Source organism: Scyliorhinus canicula, chromosome 19 (genome assembly GCF_902713615.1).
Source record: "Scyliorhinus canicula chromosome 19, sScyCan1.1, whole genome shotgun sequence".
Lineage (NCBI taxonomy): Eukaryota > Metazoa > Chordata > Chondrichthyes > Carcharhiniformes > Scyliorhinidae > Scyliorhinus > Scyliorhinus canicula.
In genome coordinates this window covers 14,382,983-14,402,513 of record NC_052164.1, presented here as the reverse complement: position 1 = coordinate 14,402,513, position 19,531 = coordinate 14,382,983, and the positions used below count along the sequence as shown (strand labels likewise).

General features: G+C 49.5%; 1 protein-coding gene across 3 annotated transcripts in view; it reads left to right on the top strand.

The window, feature by feature from the left end:
- Positions 1–17,032, top strand: part of cdc6 (cell division cycle 6 homolog (S. cerevisiae)) — a 31,311-nt gene extending 14,279 nt beyond the window's left edge. For 2 of the 3 annotated variants that reach the window (XM_038778938.1, XM_038778937.1), the window contains exons 6-12: positions 822–928; positions 2,614–2,753; positions 2,978–3,078; positions 5,059–5,123; positions 12,168–12,376; positions 14,113–14,253; positions 15,614–17,032. In XM_038778938.1, coding sequence (XP_038634866.1) covers positions 822–928; positions 2,614–2,753; positions 2,978–3,078; positions 5,059–5,123; positions 12,168–12,376; positions 14,113–14,253; positions 15,614–15,703 — 853 coding nt within the window. In that variant the 3' untranslated portion in view covers positions 15,704–17,032. The remainder of the gene's footprint in view (positions 1–821; positions 929–2,613; positions 2,754–2,977; positions 3,079–5,058; positions 5,124–12,167; positions 12,377–14,112; positions 14,254–15,613) is intronic. The other variant, XM_038778939.1, reaches the window with a different exon arrangement.
- The last annotated feature ends 2,499 nt before the right edge of the window (positions 17,033–19,531 follow it).

The window sequence follows — 19,531 nt, the reverse complement described above, 5'->3', positions numbered from 1 at the left end:
AAATGGGCTCTGACGATGTTAGGTGGATTAGCCATGATAAATTGCCCTTCGTGACCAAAACGGTTAGGATGGGTTACGGGAATAGGGTGGAAGTAAGGGCTTAAGTGGGTTGGTGCAGACTCGATGGGCCGAATGGCCTCCTGCTCTGTACGTTCTATGTACTGTATGATTTTTATATGGCATTGTTGAAGCTCAATCGAGGGGCAACAGTAGGTTAGGTGGATTGGCCATGCTAAATTGCCCGTAGTGTCCTAATAAAAAGTAAGGTTAAGGGGGGGGTTGTTGGTTTACGGGTATAGGGTGGATACGTGGGTTTGAGTAGGGTGAGCATGGCTCGGCACAACATTGAGGGCCGAAGGGCCTGTTCTGTGCTGTACTGTTCTATGTTCGAAGTCACTTGTCTGTCGTTAAAATATACATCGGGGCTAATCGATTCATAACATTTACTGTAAAGGGGCAAACAAAGTATGCACACTTTTGATGGTGGAGGGGTTGGAAAAAACAAGGCTATGAAATATGCACACTGTAAATAGTCTCCTATAAACCCAATAGGGAATTCGGGAAAAACATCTTTTTCCAAAGAATGATTTGAATATGAAATTTGCTACCGCATGGAATAGGTGAAACCAATAGCACGGATATATTTATGGGAAAGTTAGCGATGTATATGAGGGAGAAAGGAAGAGAAGGAAGCATGCTGTAGAGTGGGATAAGGTCCTCATGAGAGTTGGGTCTCTGTAAGGCGTGTGTGGCACCTCATGGGCTGATTGAAACTTTAAACAGTTGCTTTTGATTCTGAGAAAGCTGTCGTTTATTCACAGTCTCTTGATTCTGGATGAGATGGATCAGCTGGACAGCAAGGCGCAGGATATCCTCTACCGGCTGTTTGAGTGGCCGTGGCTGACCAACTCTAGGCTCGTGCTGATCGGTAAGATCTGTCAAAGTATCGCACTGATCCCTGACTTGTGGATCAAAGAGTAGAAATTACTGCTGCTGCTGTTAACAAGCGGGCAAGGCAGTTAGTCTTTTGAGTATACCTGGTTGAGCCATTTTTAATAAATAAACCAAAATAGTGGACAAAGACACTGGGTGGGATTTTCCAGCTCTGCAGTGGTGATGGGACGAAAAATGCAGCCAGCTATTCATTGACTTTGGCGTGACTTTCATTCATATTCACGTGTAACCTTTTAGTCCCAAAGTGATAGGCTGCTAAGTGTCCGAGCAGCAATATTTATCTGCTTGTTTTGCACCTGGTTTTAATGTTTTCTCCAAAGTGCTATTCTAGGCTGGCAGAATCCGCTGGAGATCTTTTGCCACCGATCATCAAACATGACGCTGAGCCGCATACGTGATATTAGGACAGGGTGGGCGACACCTTTTGTCAAAAGAGTTTTTAGCATCTCGGAGGAGGAAAGGGGCAGCGGGAACAAGTTCCGAGAGCGTTGGGGCCTCGGCATGTGAACGCAGGGCTGTCAGTGGTGGGGAAAGGGGGCAGGTGGAAACTTGGTGTGGGGGCATCGTTGGTTTTCCACCTCTTTTTGGGAGGTGGCCAGCTCGTTTATCGGTGGCCTCACAAAGCCGTACCAGTTTCTTGCTCCTGGATAATGCACGGGAAAGTTGCAATGGGCTGCTCAGAGCCCCCACGCTGTGCATCATTGCCAAGTGGAGGCAGGGCCACCCGTTCATCGAGACGGTGAGGCGGGAACTAATCCATTCTTAAATAACTTTTTTTAGTATAGCTTACAAGGCAGGGAAGAACACCCTGTTTCCCACCCTCATTCTCTTGCCTGTATTTTGCTGAAGTTTGGGGAGTGAGGCGGCAGCGATCCGTCCATCCTCAGTTAGTAACTCGCCAGACAGATGCGCATGGGAACAGCAAATGTTCCAAGGGCCGCCCAGAACTGTGGGCCTCCTTCAATCTGTAGCCGGCTACAGGTACGAACCTGCATCCTACAGTGCTCTCTCTGATGAGTCGGAACCTGTGCCAGAATGATACGTTTGTGTGTTTTTAAAGTTGCTTTACAGCTCACCTGTTTTGACCTGTGGCCTATTGGGTGGAAGGTTAAGCTTCTCTGGGGGCTACCTTGTGTGCTTGATCTGTCTGCACCTTCCGTCACCATGGCTGAATGACTTGCTGTAAATCTGTCGATAACCACTGATTGTTAGGACGGGGAAGGTGTGTGTTCCCAGTAATTCACCTGGACAAAATTAGATTGAAGTTCCAAAAATTGTCAAGTGGTTCGCACTGCTGAGTGGCAGTGGACCATTGCCTGACCGTGTAAATGTTGGTGCATTAGTCTCGAGTGTTCACTACACTGATGCAGCACTCCGAATGCTAGAAATCTGGAATTTAAACAAATCTTGCAAATAATCAGCATCTCTGACAGCATCTGGATGGAGAGAAACGGAGTCGCCGTCTCAGTTTGATGACCCCATCATCAGAATTTGGTCTATTTGGAAAAGGTTTAGTATTGAAAACCGATTCTGACGTATCAATGTAGTTACAGAATTTTGATTTGACTAGAAACAGGGATGTCTTCAGCTGCAGTAATCGGAGCGGAAAGGGCTAGTGACCAAACTCGGTTTGAGCTGAATTACGATTTCTCTCCTCAGGCATTGCGAACGCCCTGGACCTGACCGACCGCATCCTCCCCCGGCTTCAAGCCCGGCCCAAGTGTAAACCCGAGCTCCTGAATTTTGCTCCATACTCCAGGGAGCAAATTGTGGCCATTGTACAGGACAGACTGAATCAGGTATTAATACGAGCCTGTGCCTGTTATTGGGTTGCTTCCCAGTGCTAATTCGTCTGATAACTTTAAAATATTGGAGTACGCACGAGCACACGGTTGTGACAATGTGGGCACAGATCTTTTGAGACGTCACACTTCACGGTTCTGTTTGTGTGCTCCAGTCCACAATGTCAGTGCGAGGGCGGCATCCGAGGTTCACTCCTGACACTTTTTATTTTTAAAAATAGGTTTCTGGGGAGAATGTCTTTGACTCCGTTGCCGTCCAGTTCTGTGCTCGCAAGGTTTCATCTGTGTCTGGAGATGCTCGCAAAGCCTTGGACATGTGCAGGTAGGAAATGGAGATCAGTTTAATTGTCTTGACAAGCTTGAGGCTGTGTTCTAAATGCAAAGAGGGTGGAACGGTTCCCAAATCAATCTGAAAACCAAGCGTCACAATTAGCCAAAAAGGGCTCCTGTTGTCAGATGGACCTTTTGAAGCTGATGCAGACTTTGCTACTTTAGGATTTCCAACCAGGGGCAGCAACCTCTGTATCCCAGCGATTCCCAACCTTTTTCATAGAATTTACAGTGCAGAAGAAGGCCATTCGGTCCATCGAGTCTGCAATGGCTCTTTGAAAGAGCACCCTACCCAAGCCCACACCTCCACCCTATCCCCATTACCCAGTAACCTGACCCAACACTAAGGACAATTTTGGACACTAAGGGCAATTTACCATGGCCAATCCACCTAACCTGCACATCTTTGGACTGTGGGAGGAAACCGGAGCACCCGGAGGAAACCCACGCACACACGGGGAGAACGTGCAGACTCAGGACAGACAGTGAACCAAGCCGTGAATCGAACCTGGGACCCTGGAGCTGTGAAGCAATTGTGCTATCCACAATGCTACCGTGCTGTCCTATGTCATGACACACCTCTATATACAATAAAGAAGTTTCAGGCACACACCCTATTTTCTCTGTCTCCTTCCTGTGGTGAATGTGATTCACACCGGATTATAATGTGTATATACATGTGCCTGTATTGTAAGTGCAGTTGCACTACCAGACCACCAGGCGGAGTAGCTCTAGGAATGCTCGAGAATTGTACTGGGCTTCTCGCTTGGTTCCGCCCAGGACTCCTCCCCCTGGAGCTGCTGTATAAAGATCAGTGCCACATGGTCAGCCGGCCAGTTCACCAAAAATTCAATGGCTAACTGGCTGGCTCTGTTGTGAGTATGTTAAAACTGCTATTCTAATCCTACAAGCACGTGTCCGTAGAATTGTTGGTTCCAACACTTCCCTCATTAGGAACTTCGTTTTTAACTTCTCCTTGTCCCCTCCTGTTTTTTGTTTAAACCTCTCCCAGGGTTATGTTCCCCCTTTTTTTTTTTGCGTTTTCACTTTTTGTGCAGGCGTATGGGATCTTTGTCCCTTTGGTCAAGCACATGGGCCTGACCAACATTAAAAAATCAAAACCACGCCTGCGTGGCTCTTTCACAGCCGGCCCAAGGTTCGTTGGGTCGTGTAGATGCCAACCACTGGGGCAGCACGGTGGCCTAGTGGTTAGCACAGCTGCCTCACGGCGCTGAGGTCCCAGGTTCGATCCCGGCTCTTGGTCACTGTCCGTGTGGAGTTTGCACATTCTCCCCGTGTCTGCGTGGGTTTCGCCCCCACAACCTAAAAGTGTGCAGAGTAGGTGGATTGGCCACGCTAAATTGCCCCCTTCATTGGAAAAATAATTGGATAATCTAAATGTATAAAAAAAAAGATGCCAACCACTGAGCTGAAGACCAAGGTTAGTTTTAGTTTAATTATGTGAATTTTGCAGGTGGCACAGTGGTTAGCACTGCTGCCTCAGGGCACTGAGGACCCGGTTTCGATCCTGGCCCCGGGTCACTGTCTCCCCATGTCTGTGGGTTTCGCCCCCACACCCCAACAGATATAGTTGGATTGGCCACGCTAAATTGCCCCTTAATTGGAAAAAAAAATTATTGGATACTCAATTTAGTTTTTTAGAAATTACATGAATTTTGAATATTTTTTCACGGCACAGTTGGGAAAGTGGTTGAGGAGGGCCTTCACTATCATATATATGTTTCACACAGTACAAAAGTAAGTGGAGACAGCGATACAGGACGGAATGTGTTTTGGTATGCCTTGTGCACCTTAATATCTTGTGAATAACTGGCGTGCAGTTTTACGAAAAGTAAATTGGCCTTCAGACGTTTGAATTTGTTTGGGATTTTATAAATGCACTTTTTTCTTTGAAATGAAAGGTTCACCGGTTGCTAATGATATTAATTAATTCTATTGATCATATTTACAGGCGTGCTGTGGAGATTGTAGAGTCAAACGTTCGGAACCAAACTACAGCAGAGCCAGTGTTGGAATGTAAGTTCTAAGGGGTAGAACGTTTCAGTCAGTTGTCTGAGAACTATTGTCACTTTCAAGAAGATAAAGCTGGCAAACTTGGAAATGTAATTGCTGAATGATCACACTGAGCAATGAGGCCTTTCGGCCTGTCATTTCTGTGGCAGCTCTCTGCGATCCTCAGCACCGTGAGGCAGCAGTGTTAACCACTGCGCCACCGTGCCGTCCCGGGTTCCACATCCTACCAGTCGATGTATAAAAATGTTTTTCTTCCTCCTGTTGCCATTACTACTTCTGTCAAACACCATACATTTTTTAATCATCTTACATTAGCCACCAACTGCTTACCTTTAACAAACCCCATCTGGTCCTCCCCAATAACATCCGGATCACAATCCTCAATCCTGGAGGACAAACTTTTGGCCAGCAGTTTGGCGTCCTCATTCAACAGGGATATCGGCCTGTAGGACCCACACAGCTCCGGGTTCTTGTCCAGCTTCAGCATCAGCGAAATCGTGGCCTGTGACATCGTCAGGGGCAGCACCCCATCTTTCCCTTGCCTCATTGAACATTCCTCATCAATACCGGCCCCAATATCCCAGAGAACGTTTTATAAAACTCCACTGGTTATCCGTCTGGTCCCGGGGCTTTACCCGCCTGCATGGCCTTCAGACCCTCCACTAGATCCAACCCGATCGGGGCCCCCAGTCCTTCTACCAGCTCCCCGTCCATCTTTGGGAAATTCAGCCCCTTCAAGAAGTGCCTCATCCCCTCCGGCCCCGTAGGGGGCTCCGACCTGTACAGCCTACTGTAGAAATCCCTAAACGCCTTATTCACCCCTGCTGAATCTCCAGCCAGGTTCCCATCTCCGTCATTTACTTTCCCTATCTCCCTGGCTGCCTCCCTCTTTCTAAGCTGCTGTGCAAGCATTCTGTTGACCTTCTCTCCATGCTCATAGATCATCCCCCTCGCCTTTCTCAGCTGCTCCACCGCCCTCCCTGTGGTTAATAAGCCAGACTCCGCCTGTAGCCTCCGCCTTTCCCTTAAAAGCCCTGCCTCTGGGGTCTCCGCATACCTCCTGTCGATCTGTAGTATCTCCTTTACCAGTCGGTCCGTCTCTGCCCTGTCCACTTTCTCCCTATGGGCCTGTATTGAGATCAGCTCCCCTCTAACCGCCGCTTTCAGTGCTTCCCAGACCATCGCTGCTGAAATTTCCCCCATGTCGTTGACCTGCAGGTAATTCTGAATACATTTCCTCAGCCGCTCGCACACCCCTTCGTCAGCCAAAAGTCCCACATCTAACCTCCATTGCAGGCACTGGTTACTGTCTTTACTAACCTGCAGGTCAACAGTGCGGAGCATGATCTGAGATTGTGATCGGCGAGTACCCCGTGTCGACCACCCCCGTCAGTAAAGCCCTGCTCCGAATAAAGAAATGGATCCGGGAGTACACGTCATGCACGTGTGAGTAGAAGGAGAACTCCTTCACCCTCGGCTGCCCAAATCTCAATGGATCCACCCCCCGCCCCCTCATCTGCTCCATGAACCCTTTTAGTTCCTTAGCCATTGCTGGCACCCTGCCTGTTTGTGAGCTTGACCGGTCCAAGCCAGGGTCAATAACTGTGTTGAAGTCCCCTCCCATGACCAACCTGTGCGAGTCCAGGTCCGGTATCATCCCCAGCATCCTCTTTATAAACTCCACATCATCCCAATTTGGCGCATACACATTTACTAATACCACCTGCACCCCCTCCAATTTCCCACTGACCATAATGTACTGACCTCCCACATCCGAGACTATTCTACCCGCCTCAAACACCACCCGCTTATTGATCAGGATCACGACCCCTCTAGTCTTTGAGTCTAGTGCCGAGTGAAAGACCTGACTGACCCAGCCTTTCCTCAATCTAATCTAGTCAGTTACTCTGAGGTGCGTCTCCTGCAACATTACCACGCCCGCCTTCAGTCCCCTAAGATGCACGAACACACGTGCCCTCTTGACCGACCCATTTAACCCTCGAACATTCCAAGTGATCAGCCTAGTTGGGGGGCTCATTGAACCACCCCCCCCCTCTCGCCGATCAGCCATCCCCTTTTTTGGGCCCGCCTCCAGCCCATGCTCCACCGGTCCGTCCCCAACCTCCTCTCTGTCCCTTGGCCCAAGTCCCTCCCTCGTCAGCAGAACAGTTAGCCCCCGCCCCCCAGCACAAAACACTGTAACCCAACACCTTTGATAAACCGAACATATGCCACCCCCTCTCCTCCACCACTGCACTTCCATGAGCTAGTCCGCCCAGCTAGCTTGGTGGCCCCCATCCCTGCCCCCCCTTCCGTACAAACATACTCCAACATCAAACAATCCCCACACAATTGCCGACAGACAAACAACAAAATCTAAACAAACACACCTCCATCCCCCAACAGTGCAAATGAAATCCTTAACTCACTCAGCTCTGCCATTGTTCCCAAATCAATACTGAAGGCATTACAAACAGCTTCCACAAAACGAGAAACTTTATAAAAAAAAAGAACAAAGAAACAAAAAGAAGAAAAAAAACATGAATGTTGCAGAAAAGTTCTCGGTCCACCACCAGTTCTTTCCTTTTCACGAAGTCCAGCGCGTTGTCAGGCAACTCGAGATAAAAGTGTTGTTCCTCGTACATGACCCAGAAACGGGCCGGATACAACAGTCCGAACTTCACCTTTTTCTTCAAAAGGATCAACCTAATCTGGTTGAAGCCTGCTCTTCTCCTGGCCACCTCCACACTCGGGTCTTGGTAGACCCGCAGGATACTACTGTCCCACTTACCGCTCCGTGTCTGATTGGCCAACTGTAGAATGTGCTCCATATCGAAGTACCTGTGGAATCTCGTCACCATTGCCCTCGGGGGGGGGGGGGGGGGGGTCTCCCGCTCGCGGCTTCCTCGCGGGTGCTCTGTGGGCCCTGTCTACCTCCCAAGGGCCGGGAGAATGTCCCCTCCCCCAGCAGCTTCTCAAACATGGCCACTATGTATGGCCCAGCCTCTGCTCCTTCGGACCCCACCGGGAGCCCAACGACTCTCAAGTTCTGCCACTGGGACCTATTCTCTAGGTCCTCCACTTTCTCCAGGAGCTTCTTCTGCTGGTCTCTCAGCATCCCCACCCCCAACTCCACCGCAGTTGTGTGATCCTCCTGCTCAGCCAGTGCCTTCTCCACCTTCTGGATTGCCCGATCCTGGGTGTCCAATCTAAGCTCCAGCCGCTCAATCGACTCATCGGATCCAAGCAGTCCTGTTTCTGCTGAGCAAAGTCTTCCTGAATAACTTGCATCAGCTGCTCCGTTGACCGCTGGGTCGACAAGCCAGAGGTCCGGTCCTCCGCCATGCTGTCTCCTGCTGCAGCTTCAGCCCAAGCCTTCTCTGTCTTTCTGTTTTTGCCTTTACGAGCACTCCTAATCCTTCTCTCCATGCACCGAGGTGGGAATTCAGTACACAATTGCCTCTGTCTTCGGTTTTACAGTTCAAGTCCGGTAGAAAATCGGGGGGAAAGGTCCAAAAGTCCGACCTGAGCGGGAGCCGCCAAATGTGCGACTTATTCCTTCATAGCTGCCACTAGAGGTCGCCTGGTCTGCTTTATCTAAACCTGCCATTTCTTGTGCACCTTTGCCAAACTTCCCTTGGCCTCCAAGGGGAACAATCCCAGCCTCTGCAGCCTAACCCTCATTCCAGCAACTATTTTGGTAAATCCCTCGTTTCCTTTCCAAAGCGTGATAAGAACGGGATGCAATCCTTTAATTGTGGCTTAATTGGGATGGAGTGGGAGAACGGGACTAGTTGGTTGTTCGGCAGAGATTCGGCACTGGATTCGATGGGCCAAATGGCCTTCTGTGCAATGCTGACTCTTGCCGCTTACCCCCCGGCTGACGCTCACATTGAACTGGAACCGTTTTGCAGTCTACCCCCCTCCTTTCCCAGGATTGGCGGCTTATCCTGTGGGGAATGACACCATCCAGAGCAGGGAGGTGCCAACACTATTCCCTGGTCTTACCCGATTGCAGCCAGGGAGAAGTGAGATGAAGATTCTACCGCTGTCCTGGCGAGTAGAAAATTTGCCCGGCTCCAGACTCGTGATCGATGTCCACTCTCCCATCAACGGCCCTGTGAATTTCTGGTGATTCCATAGGCAGGAGGAGCTGCAGTGCACCCCTGACATTTAATAGCTCCAGGCCTGGGGGTAAATTATCGGTGAGATGTTAACCTTGCGGCTGCCTTATGGGTACAGGTGTTGCCCACTCCAGAAGAGTTATTTTTTAATTATAAATTTAAAATATCCAATACATTTTTTCCAATTAAGGGGCAATTTAGAGTGGCCAATCCACCTACCCTGCACATTGTTTGGGTTGTGGGGGTGAAACCCATACAGACACAGGGAGAATGTGCAAACTCCACACGGACAGTGACCAGGGATCGAACCTGGGGCCTTGGCGCCATGAGGCAACTGTGCTAACCACTTGCGCCATCGTGCTGCCCTCCACTCCAAAAGAGCTACCCGTGCCTTGCTGTAGATCCTACATCAACTGTTAAATATTCCAAAAAATTTGGGGGCAGGGTTCTCCGCTTTGCCAGCAGCGCCCTCACGCCCAAGGATTTTCCGACGGAATGGGGGTGCCCACAATGGGAAACCCCATTGGCCGGCTGGTGGAACGGAGGATCCCTCAATGTCTCTGTGTGTGTGTCTCTCTCTCTCTCTCTCTCCTCTCTCTCTCTCTCTGTGTGTCTCTCTCTCTCTCTCTGTCTCTCTCTCTCCTGTCTCTCTCTCTCTGTCTCTCTCTCTTGTGTCTCTCTCTCTGTGTCTCTCTCTCTGTGTCTCTCTCTCTCTGTCTCTCTCTCTCTGTCTCTCTCTCTGTGTCTCTCTCTGTGTGTCTCTCTCTCTGTGTGTCTCTCTCTCTGTGTGTCTCTCTCTGTGTGTGTCTCTCTCTGTGTGTCTCTCTCTGTGTGTCTCTCTCTCTGTGTGTCTCTCTCTCTGTGTGTCTCTCTCTCTGTGTGTCTCTCTCTCTGTGTGTCTCTCTCTCTGTGTGTCTCTCTCTCTGTGTGTCTCTCTCTCTGTGTGTCTCTCTCTCTGTGTGCTCTCTCTCTGTGTGTCTCTCTCTCTGTGTGTCTCTCTCTCTGTGTGTCTCTCTCTCTGTGTGTCTCTCTCTCTGTGTGTCTCTCTCTCTGTGTGTCTCTCTCTCTGTGTGTCTCTCTCTCTGTGTGTCTCTCTCTCTGTGTGTCTCTCTCTCTGTGTGTCTCTCTCTCTGTGTGTCTCTCTCTCTGTGTGTCTCTCTCTCTGTGTGTCTCTCTCTCTGTGTGTCTCTCTCTCTGTGTGTCTCTCTCTCTGTGTGTCTCTCTCTCTGTGTGTCTCTCTCTCTGTGTGTCTCTCTCTCTGTGTGTCTCTCTCTCTGTGTGTCTCTCTCTCTGTGTGTCTCTCTCTCTGTGTGTCTCTCTCTCTGTGTGTCTCTCTCTCTGTGTGTCTCTCTCTCTGTGTGTCTCTCTCTCTGTGTGTCTCTCTCTCTGTGTGTCTCTCTCTCTGTGTGTCTCTCTCTCTGTGTGTCTCTCTCTCTGTGTGTCTCTCTCTCTGTGTGTCTCTCTCTCTGTGTGTCTCTCTCTCTGTGTGTCTCTCTCTCTGTGTGTCTCTCTCTCTGTGTGTCTCTCTCTCTGTGTGTCTCTCTCTCTGTGTGTCTCTCTCTCTGTGTGTCTCTCTCTCTGTGTGTCTCTCTCTCTGTGTGTCTCTCTCTCTGTGTGTCTCTCTCTCTGTGTGTCTCTCTCTCTGTGTGTCTCTCTCTCTGTGTGTCTCTCTCTCTGTGTGTCTCTCTCTCTGTGTGTCTCTCTCTCTGTGTGTCTCTCTCTCTGTGTGTCTCTCTCTCTGTGTGTCTCTCTCTCTGTGTGTCTCTCTCTCTGTGTGTCTCTCTCTCTGTGTGTCTCTCTCTCTGTGTGTCTCTCTCTCTGTGTGTCTCTCTCTCTGTGTGTCTCTCTCTCTGTGTGTCTCTCTCTCTGTGTCTCTCTCTCTGTGTCTCTCTCTCTGTCTCTCTCTGTGTGTCTCTCTCTCTGTGTGTCTCTCTCTGTGTCTCTCTCTCTCTCTGTGTCTCTCTCTCTGTGTCTCTCTCTCTGTGTCTCTCTCTCTGTGTCTCTCTCTCTGTGTCTCTCTCTCTGTGTCTCTCTCTCTGTGTGTCTCTCTCTGTGTCTCTCTCTCTCTCTGTGTCTCTCTCTCTGTGTCTCTCTCTCTGTGTCTCTCTCTCTGTGTCTCTCTCTCTGTGTCTCTCTCTCTGTATCTCTCTCTCTGTGTGTCTCTGTCTCTCTCTCTGTGTCTCTCTCTCTGTGTCTCTCTCTCTGTGTCTCTCTCTCTGTGTCTCTCTCTCTGTGTCTCTCTCTCTGTGTCTCTCTCTGTGTCTCTCTCTGTGTGTCTCTCTCTCTGTGTGTCTCTCTCTGTGTCTCTCTCTCTCTCTGTGTCTCTCTCTCTGTGTCTCTCTCTCTGTGTCTCTCTCTCTGTGTCTCTCTCTGTGTGTCTCTCTCTGTGTGTCTCTCTCTCTGTGTGTCTCTCTCTGTGTGTCTCTCTCTGTGTGTCTCTCTCTCTGTGTGTCTCTCTCTGTGTCTCTCTCTCTGTGTCTCTCTCTGTGTCTCTCTCTCTGTGTCTCTCTCTCTGTGTGTCTCTCTCTGTGTCTCTCTCTCTCTGTGTCTCTCTCTCTGTGTCTCTCTCTCTGTGTCTCTCTCTCTGTGTGTCTCTCTCTCTGTCTCTCTCTCTGTGTGTCTCTCTGTCTCTCTCTGTCTCTCTCTCTGTCTCTCTCTCTGTCTCTCTCTCTGTCTCTCTCTCTGTCTCTCTCTCTGTCTCTCTCTCTGTCTCTCTCACTGTCTCTCTCTCTGTCTCTCTCACTGTCCCCGAAATAGTGATTTCCGGTTCGCTTAACACGGCGGCTCTACCCCGTTTGAATGGATTTTCTGTTGATGCTTTAAAGGGTTAGTCATTGCAACGATTGCTTTCTGCTCGGATGTTTGAAGTGGAATACCCGGTTTCGCTCCTTCCATTCACTTGGGTTATTTTTCCGTTTTGAAGCAGTCTCTCCCGCGAAGCCCGCTCCGTCCCCACGCCTGAAGAAGGTGGGACTGCTCCAAGTTTCCCAGGTCGTTTCCGAAGTCGATGGTGACCGGATGAAGTCCAGCTCGGGGTCGGATGAGTGCTTTCCTCTGCAGCAGAAACTGCTGGTCTGCTCCCTGCTCCTTCTGACCAGGCAGTCGAAAATGAAGGAGTTTACACTCGGAAAGGTAAACAGAGCCCAGGTCTGCTGGAATTTCCTCCGTGTAAATAACAGTGCAAGTTTGTAGATCAATAGAACTTTTTTTTTTTCTCCTCTGAAAGACGGGTTGGGAAGTTAAACTGAGACCTCGCGAGTGGATGGAAGAAATCCCCGTCACTATTCCGATGAAGAGAGAGAGAGAGAGAGAGAGAGTTCTCCTGGCCCCTGTATATGCCCTCTTTCATGCCCCAAGTGGGTGTTAGCAGCCATTTACTTCCATTGGAATGGTCCGTAAAATACTTCACTGGTTTGCCGGTGCCTTCTGCGGCTGTACAGGAAACTCTCACTTACCACCTGCTGCCAGCTGTATTGGAAGGGTTTACAGACTGCTAATCGACCTGTTTTTGGCCGTTTCCTGAACACTCCTTCCATGGCCATCAAGTCATGAAGTGGGACTTAGTGGCGGAGGTGGGGACGCTACCGTCATTGCACCCCAAGACTGTAAAAAGTGATATTTAGTTGGTCATTATCGCACTTACTGTCCCGCGCTGTTCCCCCTCTTGGTTACTGCTCAGTGCTTTAGCTGTATGCTGTCCTGCCCTGTTCCCCCCTCGGTTACTGCTCAGTGCTTTAGCTGTATGCTGTCCTGCCCTGTTCCCCCCTCGGTTACTGCTCAGTGCTTTAGCTGTATGCTGTCCTGCCCTGTTCCCCCCTCGGTTACTGCTCAGTGCTTTAGCTGTATACTGTCCTGCCCTGTTCCCCCCCTCGGTTACTGCTCAGTGCTTTAGCTGTATACTGTCCTGCCCTGTTTCCCCCCTCGGTTACTGCTCAGTGCTTTAGCTGTATACTGTCCTGCCCTGTTCCCCCCCTCGGTTACTGCTCAGTGCTTTAGCTGTATGCTGTCCTGCCCTGTTCCCCCCCTCGGTTACTGCTCGGTGCTTTAGCTGTATGCTGTCCTGCCCTGTTCCCCCTCTCGGTTACTGCTCAGTGCTTTAGCTGTATACTGTCCTGCCCTGTTCCCCCCCTCGGTTACTGCTCGGTGCTTTAGCTGTATGCTGTCCTGCCCTGTCCCCCCCCCTCGGTTACTGCTCAGTGCTTTAGCTGTATGCTGCAGTTTTGTAACTTGGAGGTTACCGGTGGGCCGGTGCTTGTCATCACTTTTCATGGCATCGTGAAGAATAAAACATGGAATGAGGCCATTCGGCCCATCAGGTGTAGGACGGCTCTTTCAAAAGAGTTAGTCCCACTCCCTTGCCCTTTCTCCATTTCCTTGCAATTCTGTGTCAAGGTGCGTAGCCAATTCCCCTTTTGACTGTTACTAATGAATCTGAACGGATTCCCTCTCAATCTAGATTTTCCCCATTGTCTCTGATTCTTTCGTCAAGTCACCAAATTAATCCATGCCAACTTGTTGTCGACCCTCCAGTCGTTGGGGGGGAAAAATGTATTCGCTGTCTATCTGAACCATTCATGATTAAAACGTTACTGTGGATTTTACTTAAAAACCCTTGTCTTGTTGTGAGAGCACACTTGGTTTGCACGGTGTCTGCTGTGAGAGCACACTTGGTTTGCACGGTGTCTGCTGTGAGAGCACACTTGGTTTGCACGGTGTCTGCTGTGAGAGCACACTTGGTTTGCACGGTGTCTGCTGTGAGAGCACACTTGGTTTGCACGGTGTCTGCTGTGAGAGCACACTTGGTTTGCACGGTGTCTGCTGTGAGAGCACTCTTGTTCGGAGGGTATTTATGAGTGTCTGTGTTGCAGCTCCATGACACGTACAGTAAAGTTTGCAGACAGCACCAGATGTCTGGGGTGGATCAGTCGGAATGCTTGTCGCTCTGCAGCCTTCTGGAATCCAGAGGAATCGTGTCGCTCAAGCGAGCCAAAGAAGCTCGACTCACAAAGGTAAGGGCGGCATGAATTGAACTTATTGGCGATGCTAAACAGCGTTGATCTGTAATGTGTTCAATTAGTGATGAATGGTGCGCAGTTCCTCCGCTGCTGAAACCCCAGGTTCTGGAATTTGCTCCATTAGCCCCATCTCTCCTTTTTAAGGCTTAAAAAATAAAACCGAGCTTTTGGTCACTTTGTGACTCGGTGTCAGATTTTGTTAACGTTTCTGTGAAATGCCTTTGAGGTGCTTCAGTGATATTTGTATGAGTGTTGCCACCTCTGCCGTCGGGCCCCATACTCGCACCTACAGCATAATTCGCTCAGACTTAACTTTCCATCTGCTAAATCATGGGAGACCCACTTTAGCAATGCTCCAACCCCTGACGCTGCCAATGGTAAGATATCAGCAGGTTTTAACCTAGGCGTGCGGTGCGGGAATAGAACTGTTGGTCGGTATGGAAGTGCTGGTGGTTCAGTTTGCCCGTGACCCAGAAAAAGCTCTCCAGTGATGCTGCACCTGGTATACTGTGCCGAGACGGACATCACCATTGCCTCATCTGTTCCTGCTGCCACACTTGGAACTGCTGCTGCAGCACGGCTGCCTTATAGTTGCAGCGTGAGTGCAGGTACCTGTGAGCCTGCGGTTTGTCTGTGTTTCCTGTCTTTGTGTGAATCCGGTCCTGTAATTTGCTTTGTGTTAGCCGGCCCTTGGAGCTGAGACAGAACAGCGATCTCCTGCTGCAGAGCAACGCTCCTCTCTGCCCCGGCTGGCTGATACTGGGCGTTAGCTTAGCTCGGAGGGTGAGCAATCCAGTCATTTGGGGCTGGGTGAACTTTTATAATTACTTATTTTCTCTCCGATGCATTGGGGGGGGGGGGGTGTTACAGGGATGATGCAGTGAAGTGGGCCCGGGTAGAGTTCTCTTTCAGAGGGTGGTACAGACTCGATGGGCTGAATGGTCTCCTGTACTGTAGGCTAATGTATGCTGACCTGATGTCTTGGGACGAGTGCCCCACACACTTCTCAGGCCAACAAGTTGGGTTGGCTGAGGTCTGGTACCTTGGGAAAATCGCTTATTGTCACGAGTAGGCTTCAATGAAGTTACTGTGAGAAGCCCCTAGTCGCCACATTCCGGCGCCTGTTCGGGGAGGCTGGTACGGGAATTGAACCGTGCTGATGTCCTGCCTTGGTCTGCATTAAAAGCAAGCGATTTAGCCCAGTGTGCTAAACCAGCCCCTGTTAACCCCTTATTTCACACTCCGTCCAGACTGGATGGTAATAATTGAAAATGGCGGGGGGGGGAGGGTGAGACTGATTTTAAAAAAAAAAACCAGTGCACGCTGAACTAATCTCCTGCTCTTTCCTCCTCAGGTAGCCCTGAAAATTGAGGAGAAGGATGTTGAATATGCTCTTCACGACAAGGTGTTGATGGGGAACATTTTACAAAGAGGCCTTCCTTGAGTGTTTTTAAAGTGTATACTAATTTTATTTTTAAAAAGGGTTTTAATAATTACCACTGCCATGACTCGGTAATCACAATAGGGTGTGCGCGGCATGAACGCGAATTGCAGTCAGGGTGTATTTTAAATGAAACACGGCGACACTTGTGCTGACTTCCATTCTTCTTGAAGTCTCCGAGATGGGTTTACTCAATTACAAACCCCATCACCTGTCTGACTAGAGTGCGTTTTAGTTTTTAACTCGAGATTTTATCCAAGTGGTTCTACTTTTTTTTTTAAGCGACTTCTCCCAAGTCGGGGGGGGGAGACCCCCCCCCTCCCAGTGGGGGGTCACGAGACGAGAATTTGGGTTTGTGAGCTCTGCGGGAGCAATGCCGTCCGCAGAGTTTTGACTAAATGCTAACATCGAGACCCCTTTAAATCCTCGTGATTTTTTATTTTTTTTAAATGGTTGCTGCCTTTGCCCTGTTACTGAAAACCAACGGAAAAGGCAAGTTTTTAAAAAGCATGTGAAGATTTAAAAGCTGTTCCAGCTCTCTCTCCACCCCCTCCCCCTTTTATATGGGGATGGTTATAGAAAGATCCAAGCCTCGAATTGGGAGCAGAGTGGAGGAAGGTTTGGGAATCGTCCTACTAAATGCAGGCTCGTGTGTTGCAAATTGTTGAGTTAGTAATGGAATTGAGACCTGAACTAGTTTGACCTTTTAAGTTCCATGTGACTGCTGGAGAAAAATTATTGTTTACTTCCCCTCCTCTCCTGTTGTATTAGGATGTGGAGATGCTGGCGTTGGACTGGGGTGGGCAGGGTAAGAAGTCTGACTACACCAGGTTAAAGTCCAGCAGGTTTATTTGGAATCACTAGCTTTCAGAGCGCAGGTGAGTCACCTGAGGAAGGAGCTGCACTCCGAAATCTAGTGATTCCAAATAAACCAGGTTTGTTTAACCTGGAGAAACTGCTTTAACTTGGCGGTTTTGATCTTCACCCACACTCTGGTGCAAAGCATGTACATGAAAATAAGGCTGATCTACATGAGAGTATCTCTTATTTCTGGTTGTAAGATTGCCATGTACAGTAGCTGCTTGCAGTTTGTCACGGTTTTAAAAACAAATGTTTTTGGTGCAAAGAGTATCATTTTATTTATCTCTTCGGTTTAAATGTGCATTGTATTGTGAATAGGATTTTATAAGAATTAAAAACATTTTGATGTATCTCTGCGTCTTTCTCGTGGCAACTGGGAGTATTGTCATGGTGGGAACGCTTTTACCGTTGCTGCTACCTCTAACCGAATACCTGGCACCTGCTGCTTCCATTAAAAGATAACGGCCAGAATTCTCCAATTGTTGCGTTTTGATTATCCTGCTGGCTGTTAGGTGAAAATATTATAATGGTGGTTCAGTTCTCTATCGAGTAGCTGCAGTAAGTTTCATAGAATTTACAGTGCAGAAGGAGGCCATTCGGCCCATCGAGTCTGCACCGGCTCTTGGAAAGAGCACCCTACCCAAGGTCAACACCTCCACCCTATCCCCATAACCCAGTAACCCCACCCAACACTAAAGGCAATTTTGGACACTAAGGGCAATTTATCATGGCCAATCCACCTAACCTGGACATCTTTGGACTGTGGGAGGAAACCGGAGCACCCGGAGGAAACCCACGCACACACAGGGAGGATGTGCAGACTCCGCACAGACAGTGACCCAAGCCGGAATCGAACTTGGGACCCTGGAGCTGTGAAGCCATTGTGCTATCCACAATGCTACCGTGCTGCCCTAAGTTTATCCATAATGAAGTTAAATAATCTTTCCAGCTGTATATGTACCTTGTGGATGTAATACACTTTGCCGCTGACTGCCTGCAGATTATCAGAGCTGTTTTATGTATAGGTTAAGTATAATTGAAGTATAGCTCTGGGCAGCACGGTAGCACAAGTGGACAACACTGTTGCTTCACAGCTCCAGGGTCTCAGTTTCGATTCCCTGCTGCTTCACTGTCTGGAGTCTGCACGTTCTCCCTGTGCAGGTTAGGTGGATTGGCCAGGATAAATTGCCCTTGGTGACCAAAAAGGTTAGGAGGGGTTATTGGGTTACGGGGATAGGGTGGACGTGAGGGCTTAACTGGGTTGGTGCAACTCGATGGGCCGAATGGCCTCCTTCTGCACTGTATGTTCTATGTTAGTAGCAATTTCAGAACAGTGGTGTATTGTACCCTTGATTGTTTAGAATTCTTTTTTAAAAAAAATTTAGAGCGCCCATTTTCTTTTTTTAAATAAATTACCCAATTTTTTCCTCCCCATTAAGGGGCAATTTAGCGTGTCCAGTCCACCTACCTTGCACATCTTTGGGGTGTGGGGGTGAGAACCACATAGATAGGGCAGCTCGGTAGCATTGTGGATAGCGCAATTGCTTCACAGCTCCAGGGTCCCAGGTTCGATTCCGACTTGGGTCACTGTCTGTGCGGAGTCTGCACATCCTCCCCGTGTGCGCGTGGGTTTCCTCCGGGTGCTCCGGTTTCCTCCCACAGTCCAAAGATTTGCAGGTTAGGTGGATTGGCCATGATAAATTGCCCTTAGTGTTGGGTGGGGTTACTGAGTTATGGGGATAGGGTGGAGGTGTTGACCTTGGTGCAGACTCGATGGGCCGAATGGTTGCCTCCTGCACTGTAAATTCTATGAATTCTATACAGGGAGAATGTGCAAACTCCACACGGACAGTGACCCGGGGCCAGAATCGAATCTGAGTCCTTGGCGCTGTTGAGCCTGAATGTTAACACCTGCAAGAGCCCTTTATATCCACAGTCTTGAAAAGAAAAAAATACTCCTGTGCCCTAATTCTTGAGGCTGGAAAGGTAAGCTTTTAAAAATGTGAAGATTGAATACTCTGCCCACACCCCCACTGCTGCCTCTCTCAACTGCCACTGAGGGAGTCACGATAACCTCTCATTTGGATCCCAGTGGGAAACATGGGTCGCAATGTCTTTGTGTAAGATGTAGGCGTCAGCCACACGTCTCAGGTATTCAGCCATAGAATCCCTACAGTGCATAAGGAGGCCATTCGGCCCATCAAACCTGCACCAAAGCTCAGAAGGAGCAACCCTACCGAGGCCCACTCCCATGCACCATCCCAGTAACCCTGCGTCTTGATCACGGCCAATCTACTTAATCTGCACATCTTTGGCCTGTGGGAGAAAACCAGAAGAAACCCACGCAGACACTGGGGGGGGACTCGGCAAACTCTGCACAGTCACCCAAGCAGGAATTGAACCCTGATCCCTGGTGCTGCGAGACAGCAGTGATAACCTCTGTGCTGCCCTATTCAGTAAGATCTCGGCTGATCTTTACCTCACCTACTCCATCCCCATCAAATGTTACATGGGGCGCGATTCTCCCAAAAGGGAACAAGTCCCATAGCGAGCGTGTTTAGAAAAGAGTTTCCTGGTGCTTGCAGCGGCGAGAAACACATGGCTAGACTCGAGTTAAATAAACGGACTGAACGGGGAGCACGTGGCCAAGGCCACACACAGCACTCTTTTTGAACAGTGGGGAGCTCCACTCGCCAGAACTGCTAATTTTTGCGTGCGATGGCATCCCAATCTCTGAAGCCCCCAAAACAATCCACAACCTCCAACCCCCCAGTCCAAGCACACACTTGGAGGGTCCCCAACACCCACACCAGGCAATCTCGGCCTGATGGCACATGCATTTTTTTTTTTTAAATGCCAGCTTGGCAGTGCCAGGGCACCACCCTGCCCAAAAGGGAATGCAGCTGGGGGCCTCCAATCCCCTTGGAAGCCCCCACATGTGCCATTCTGTCCAGCCCCCATTGGTGGGGA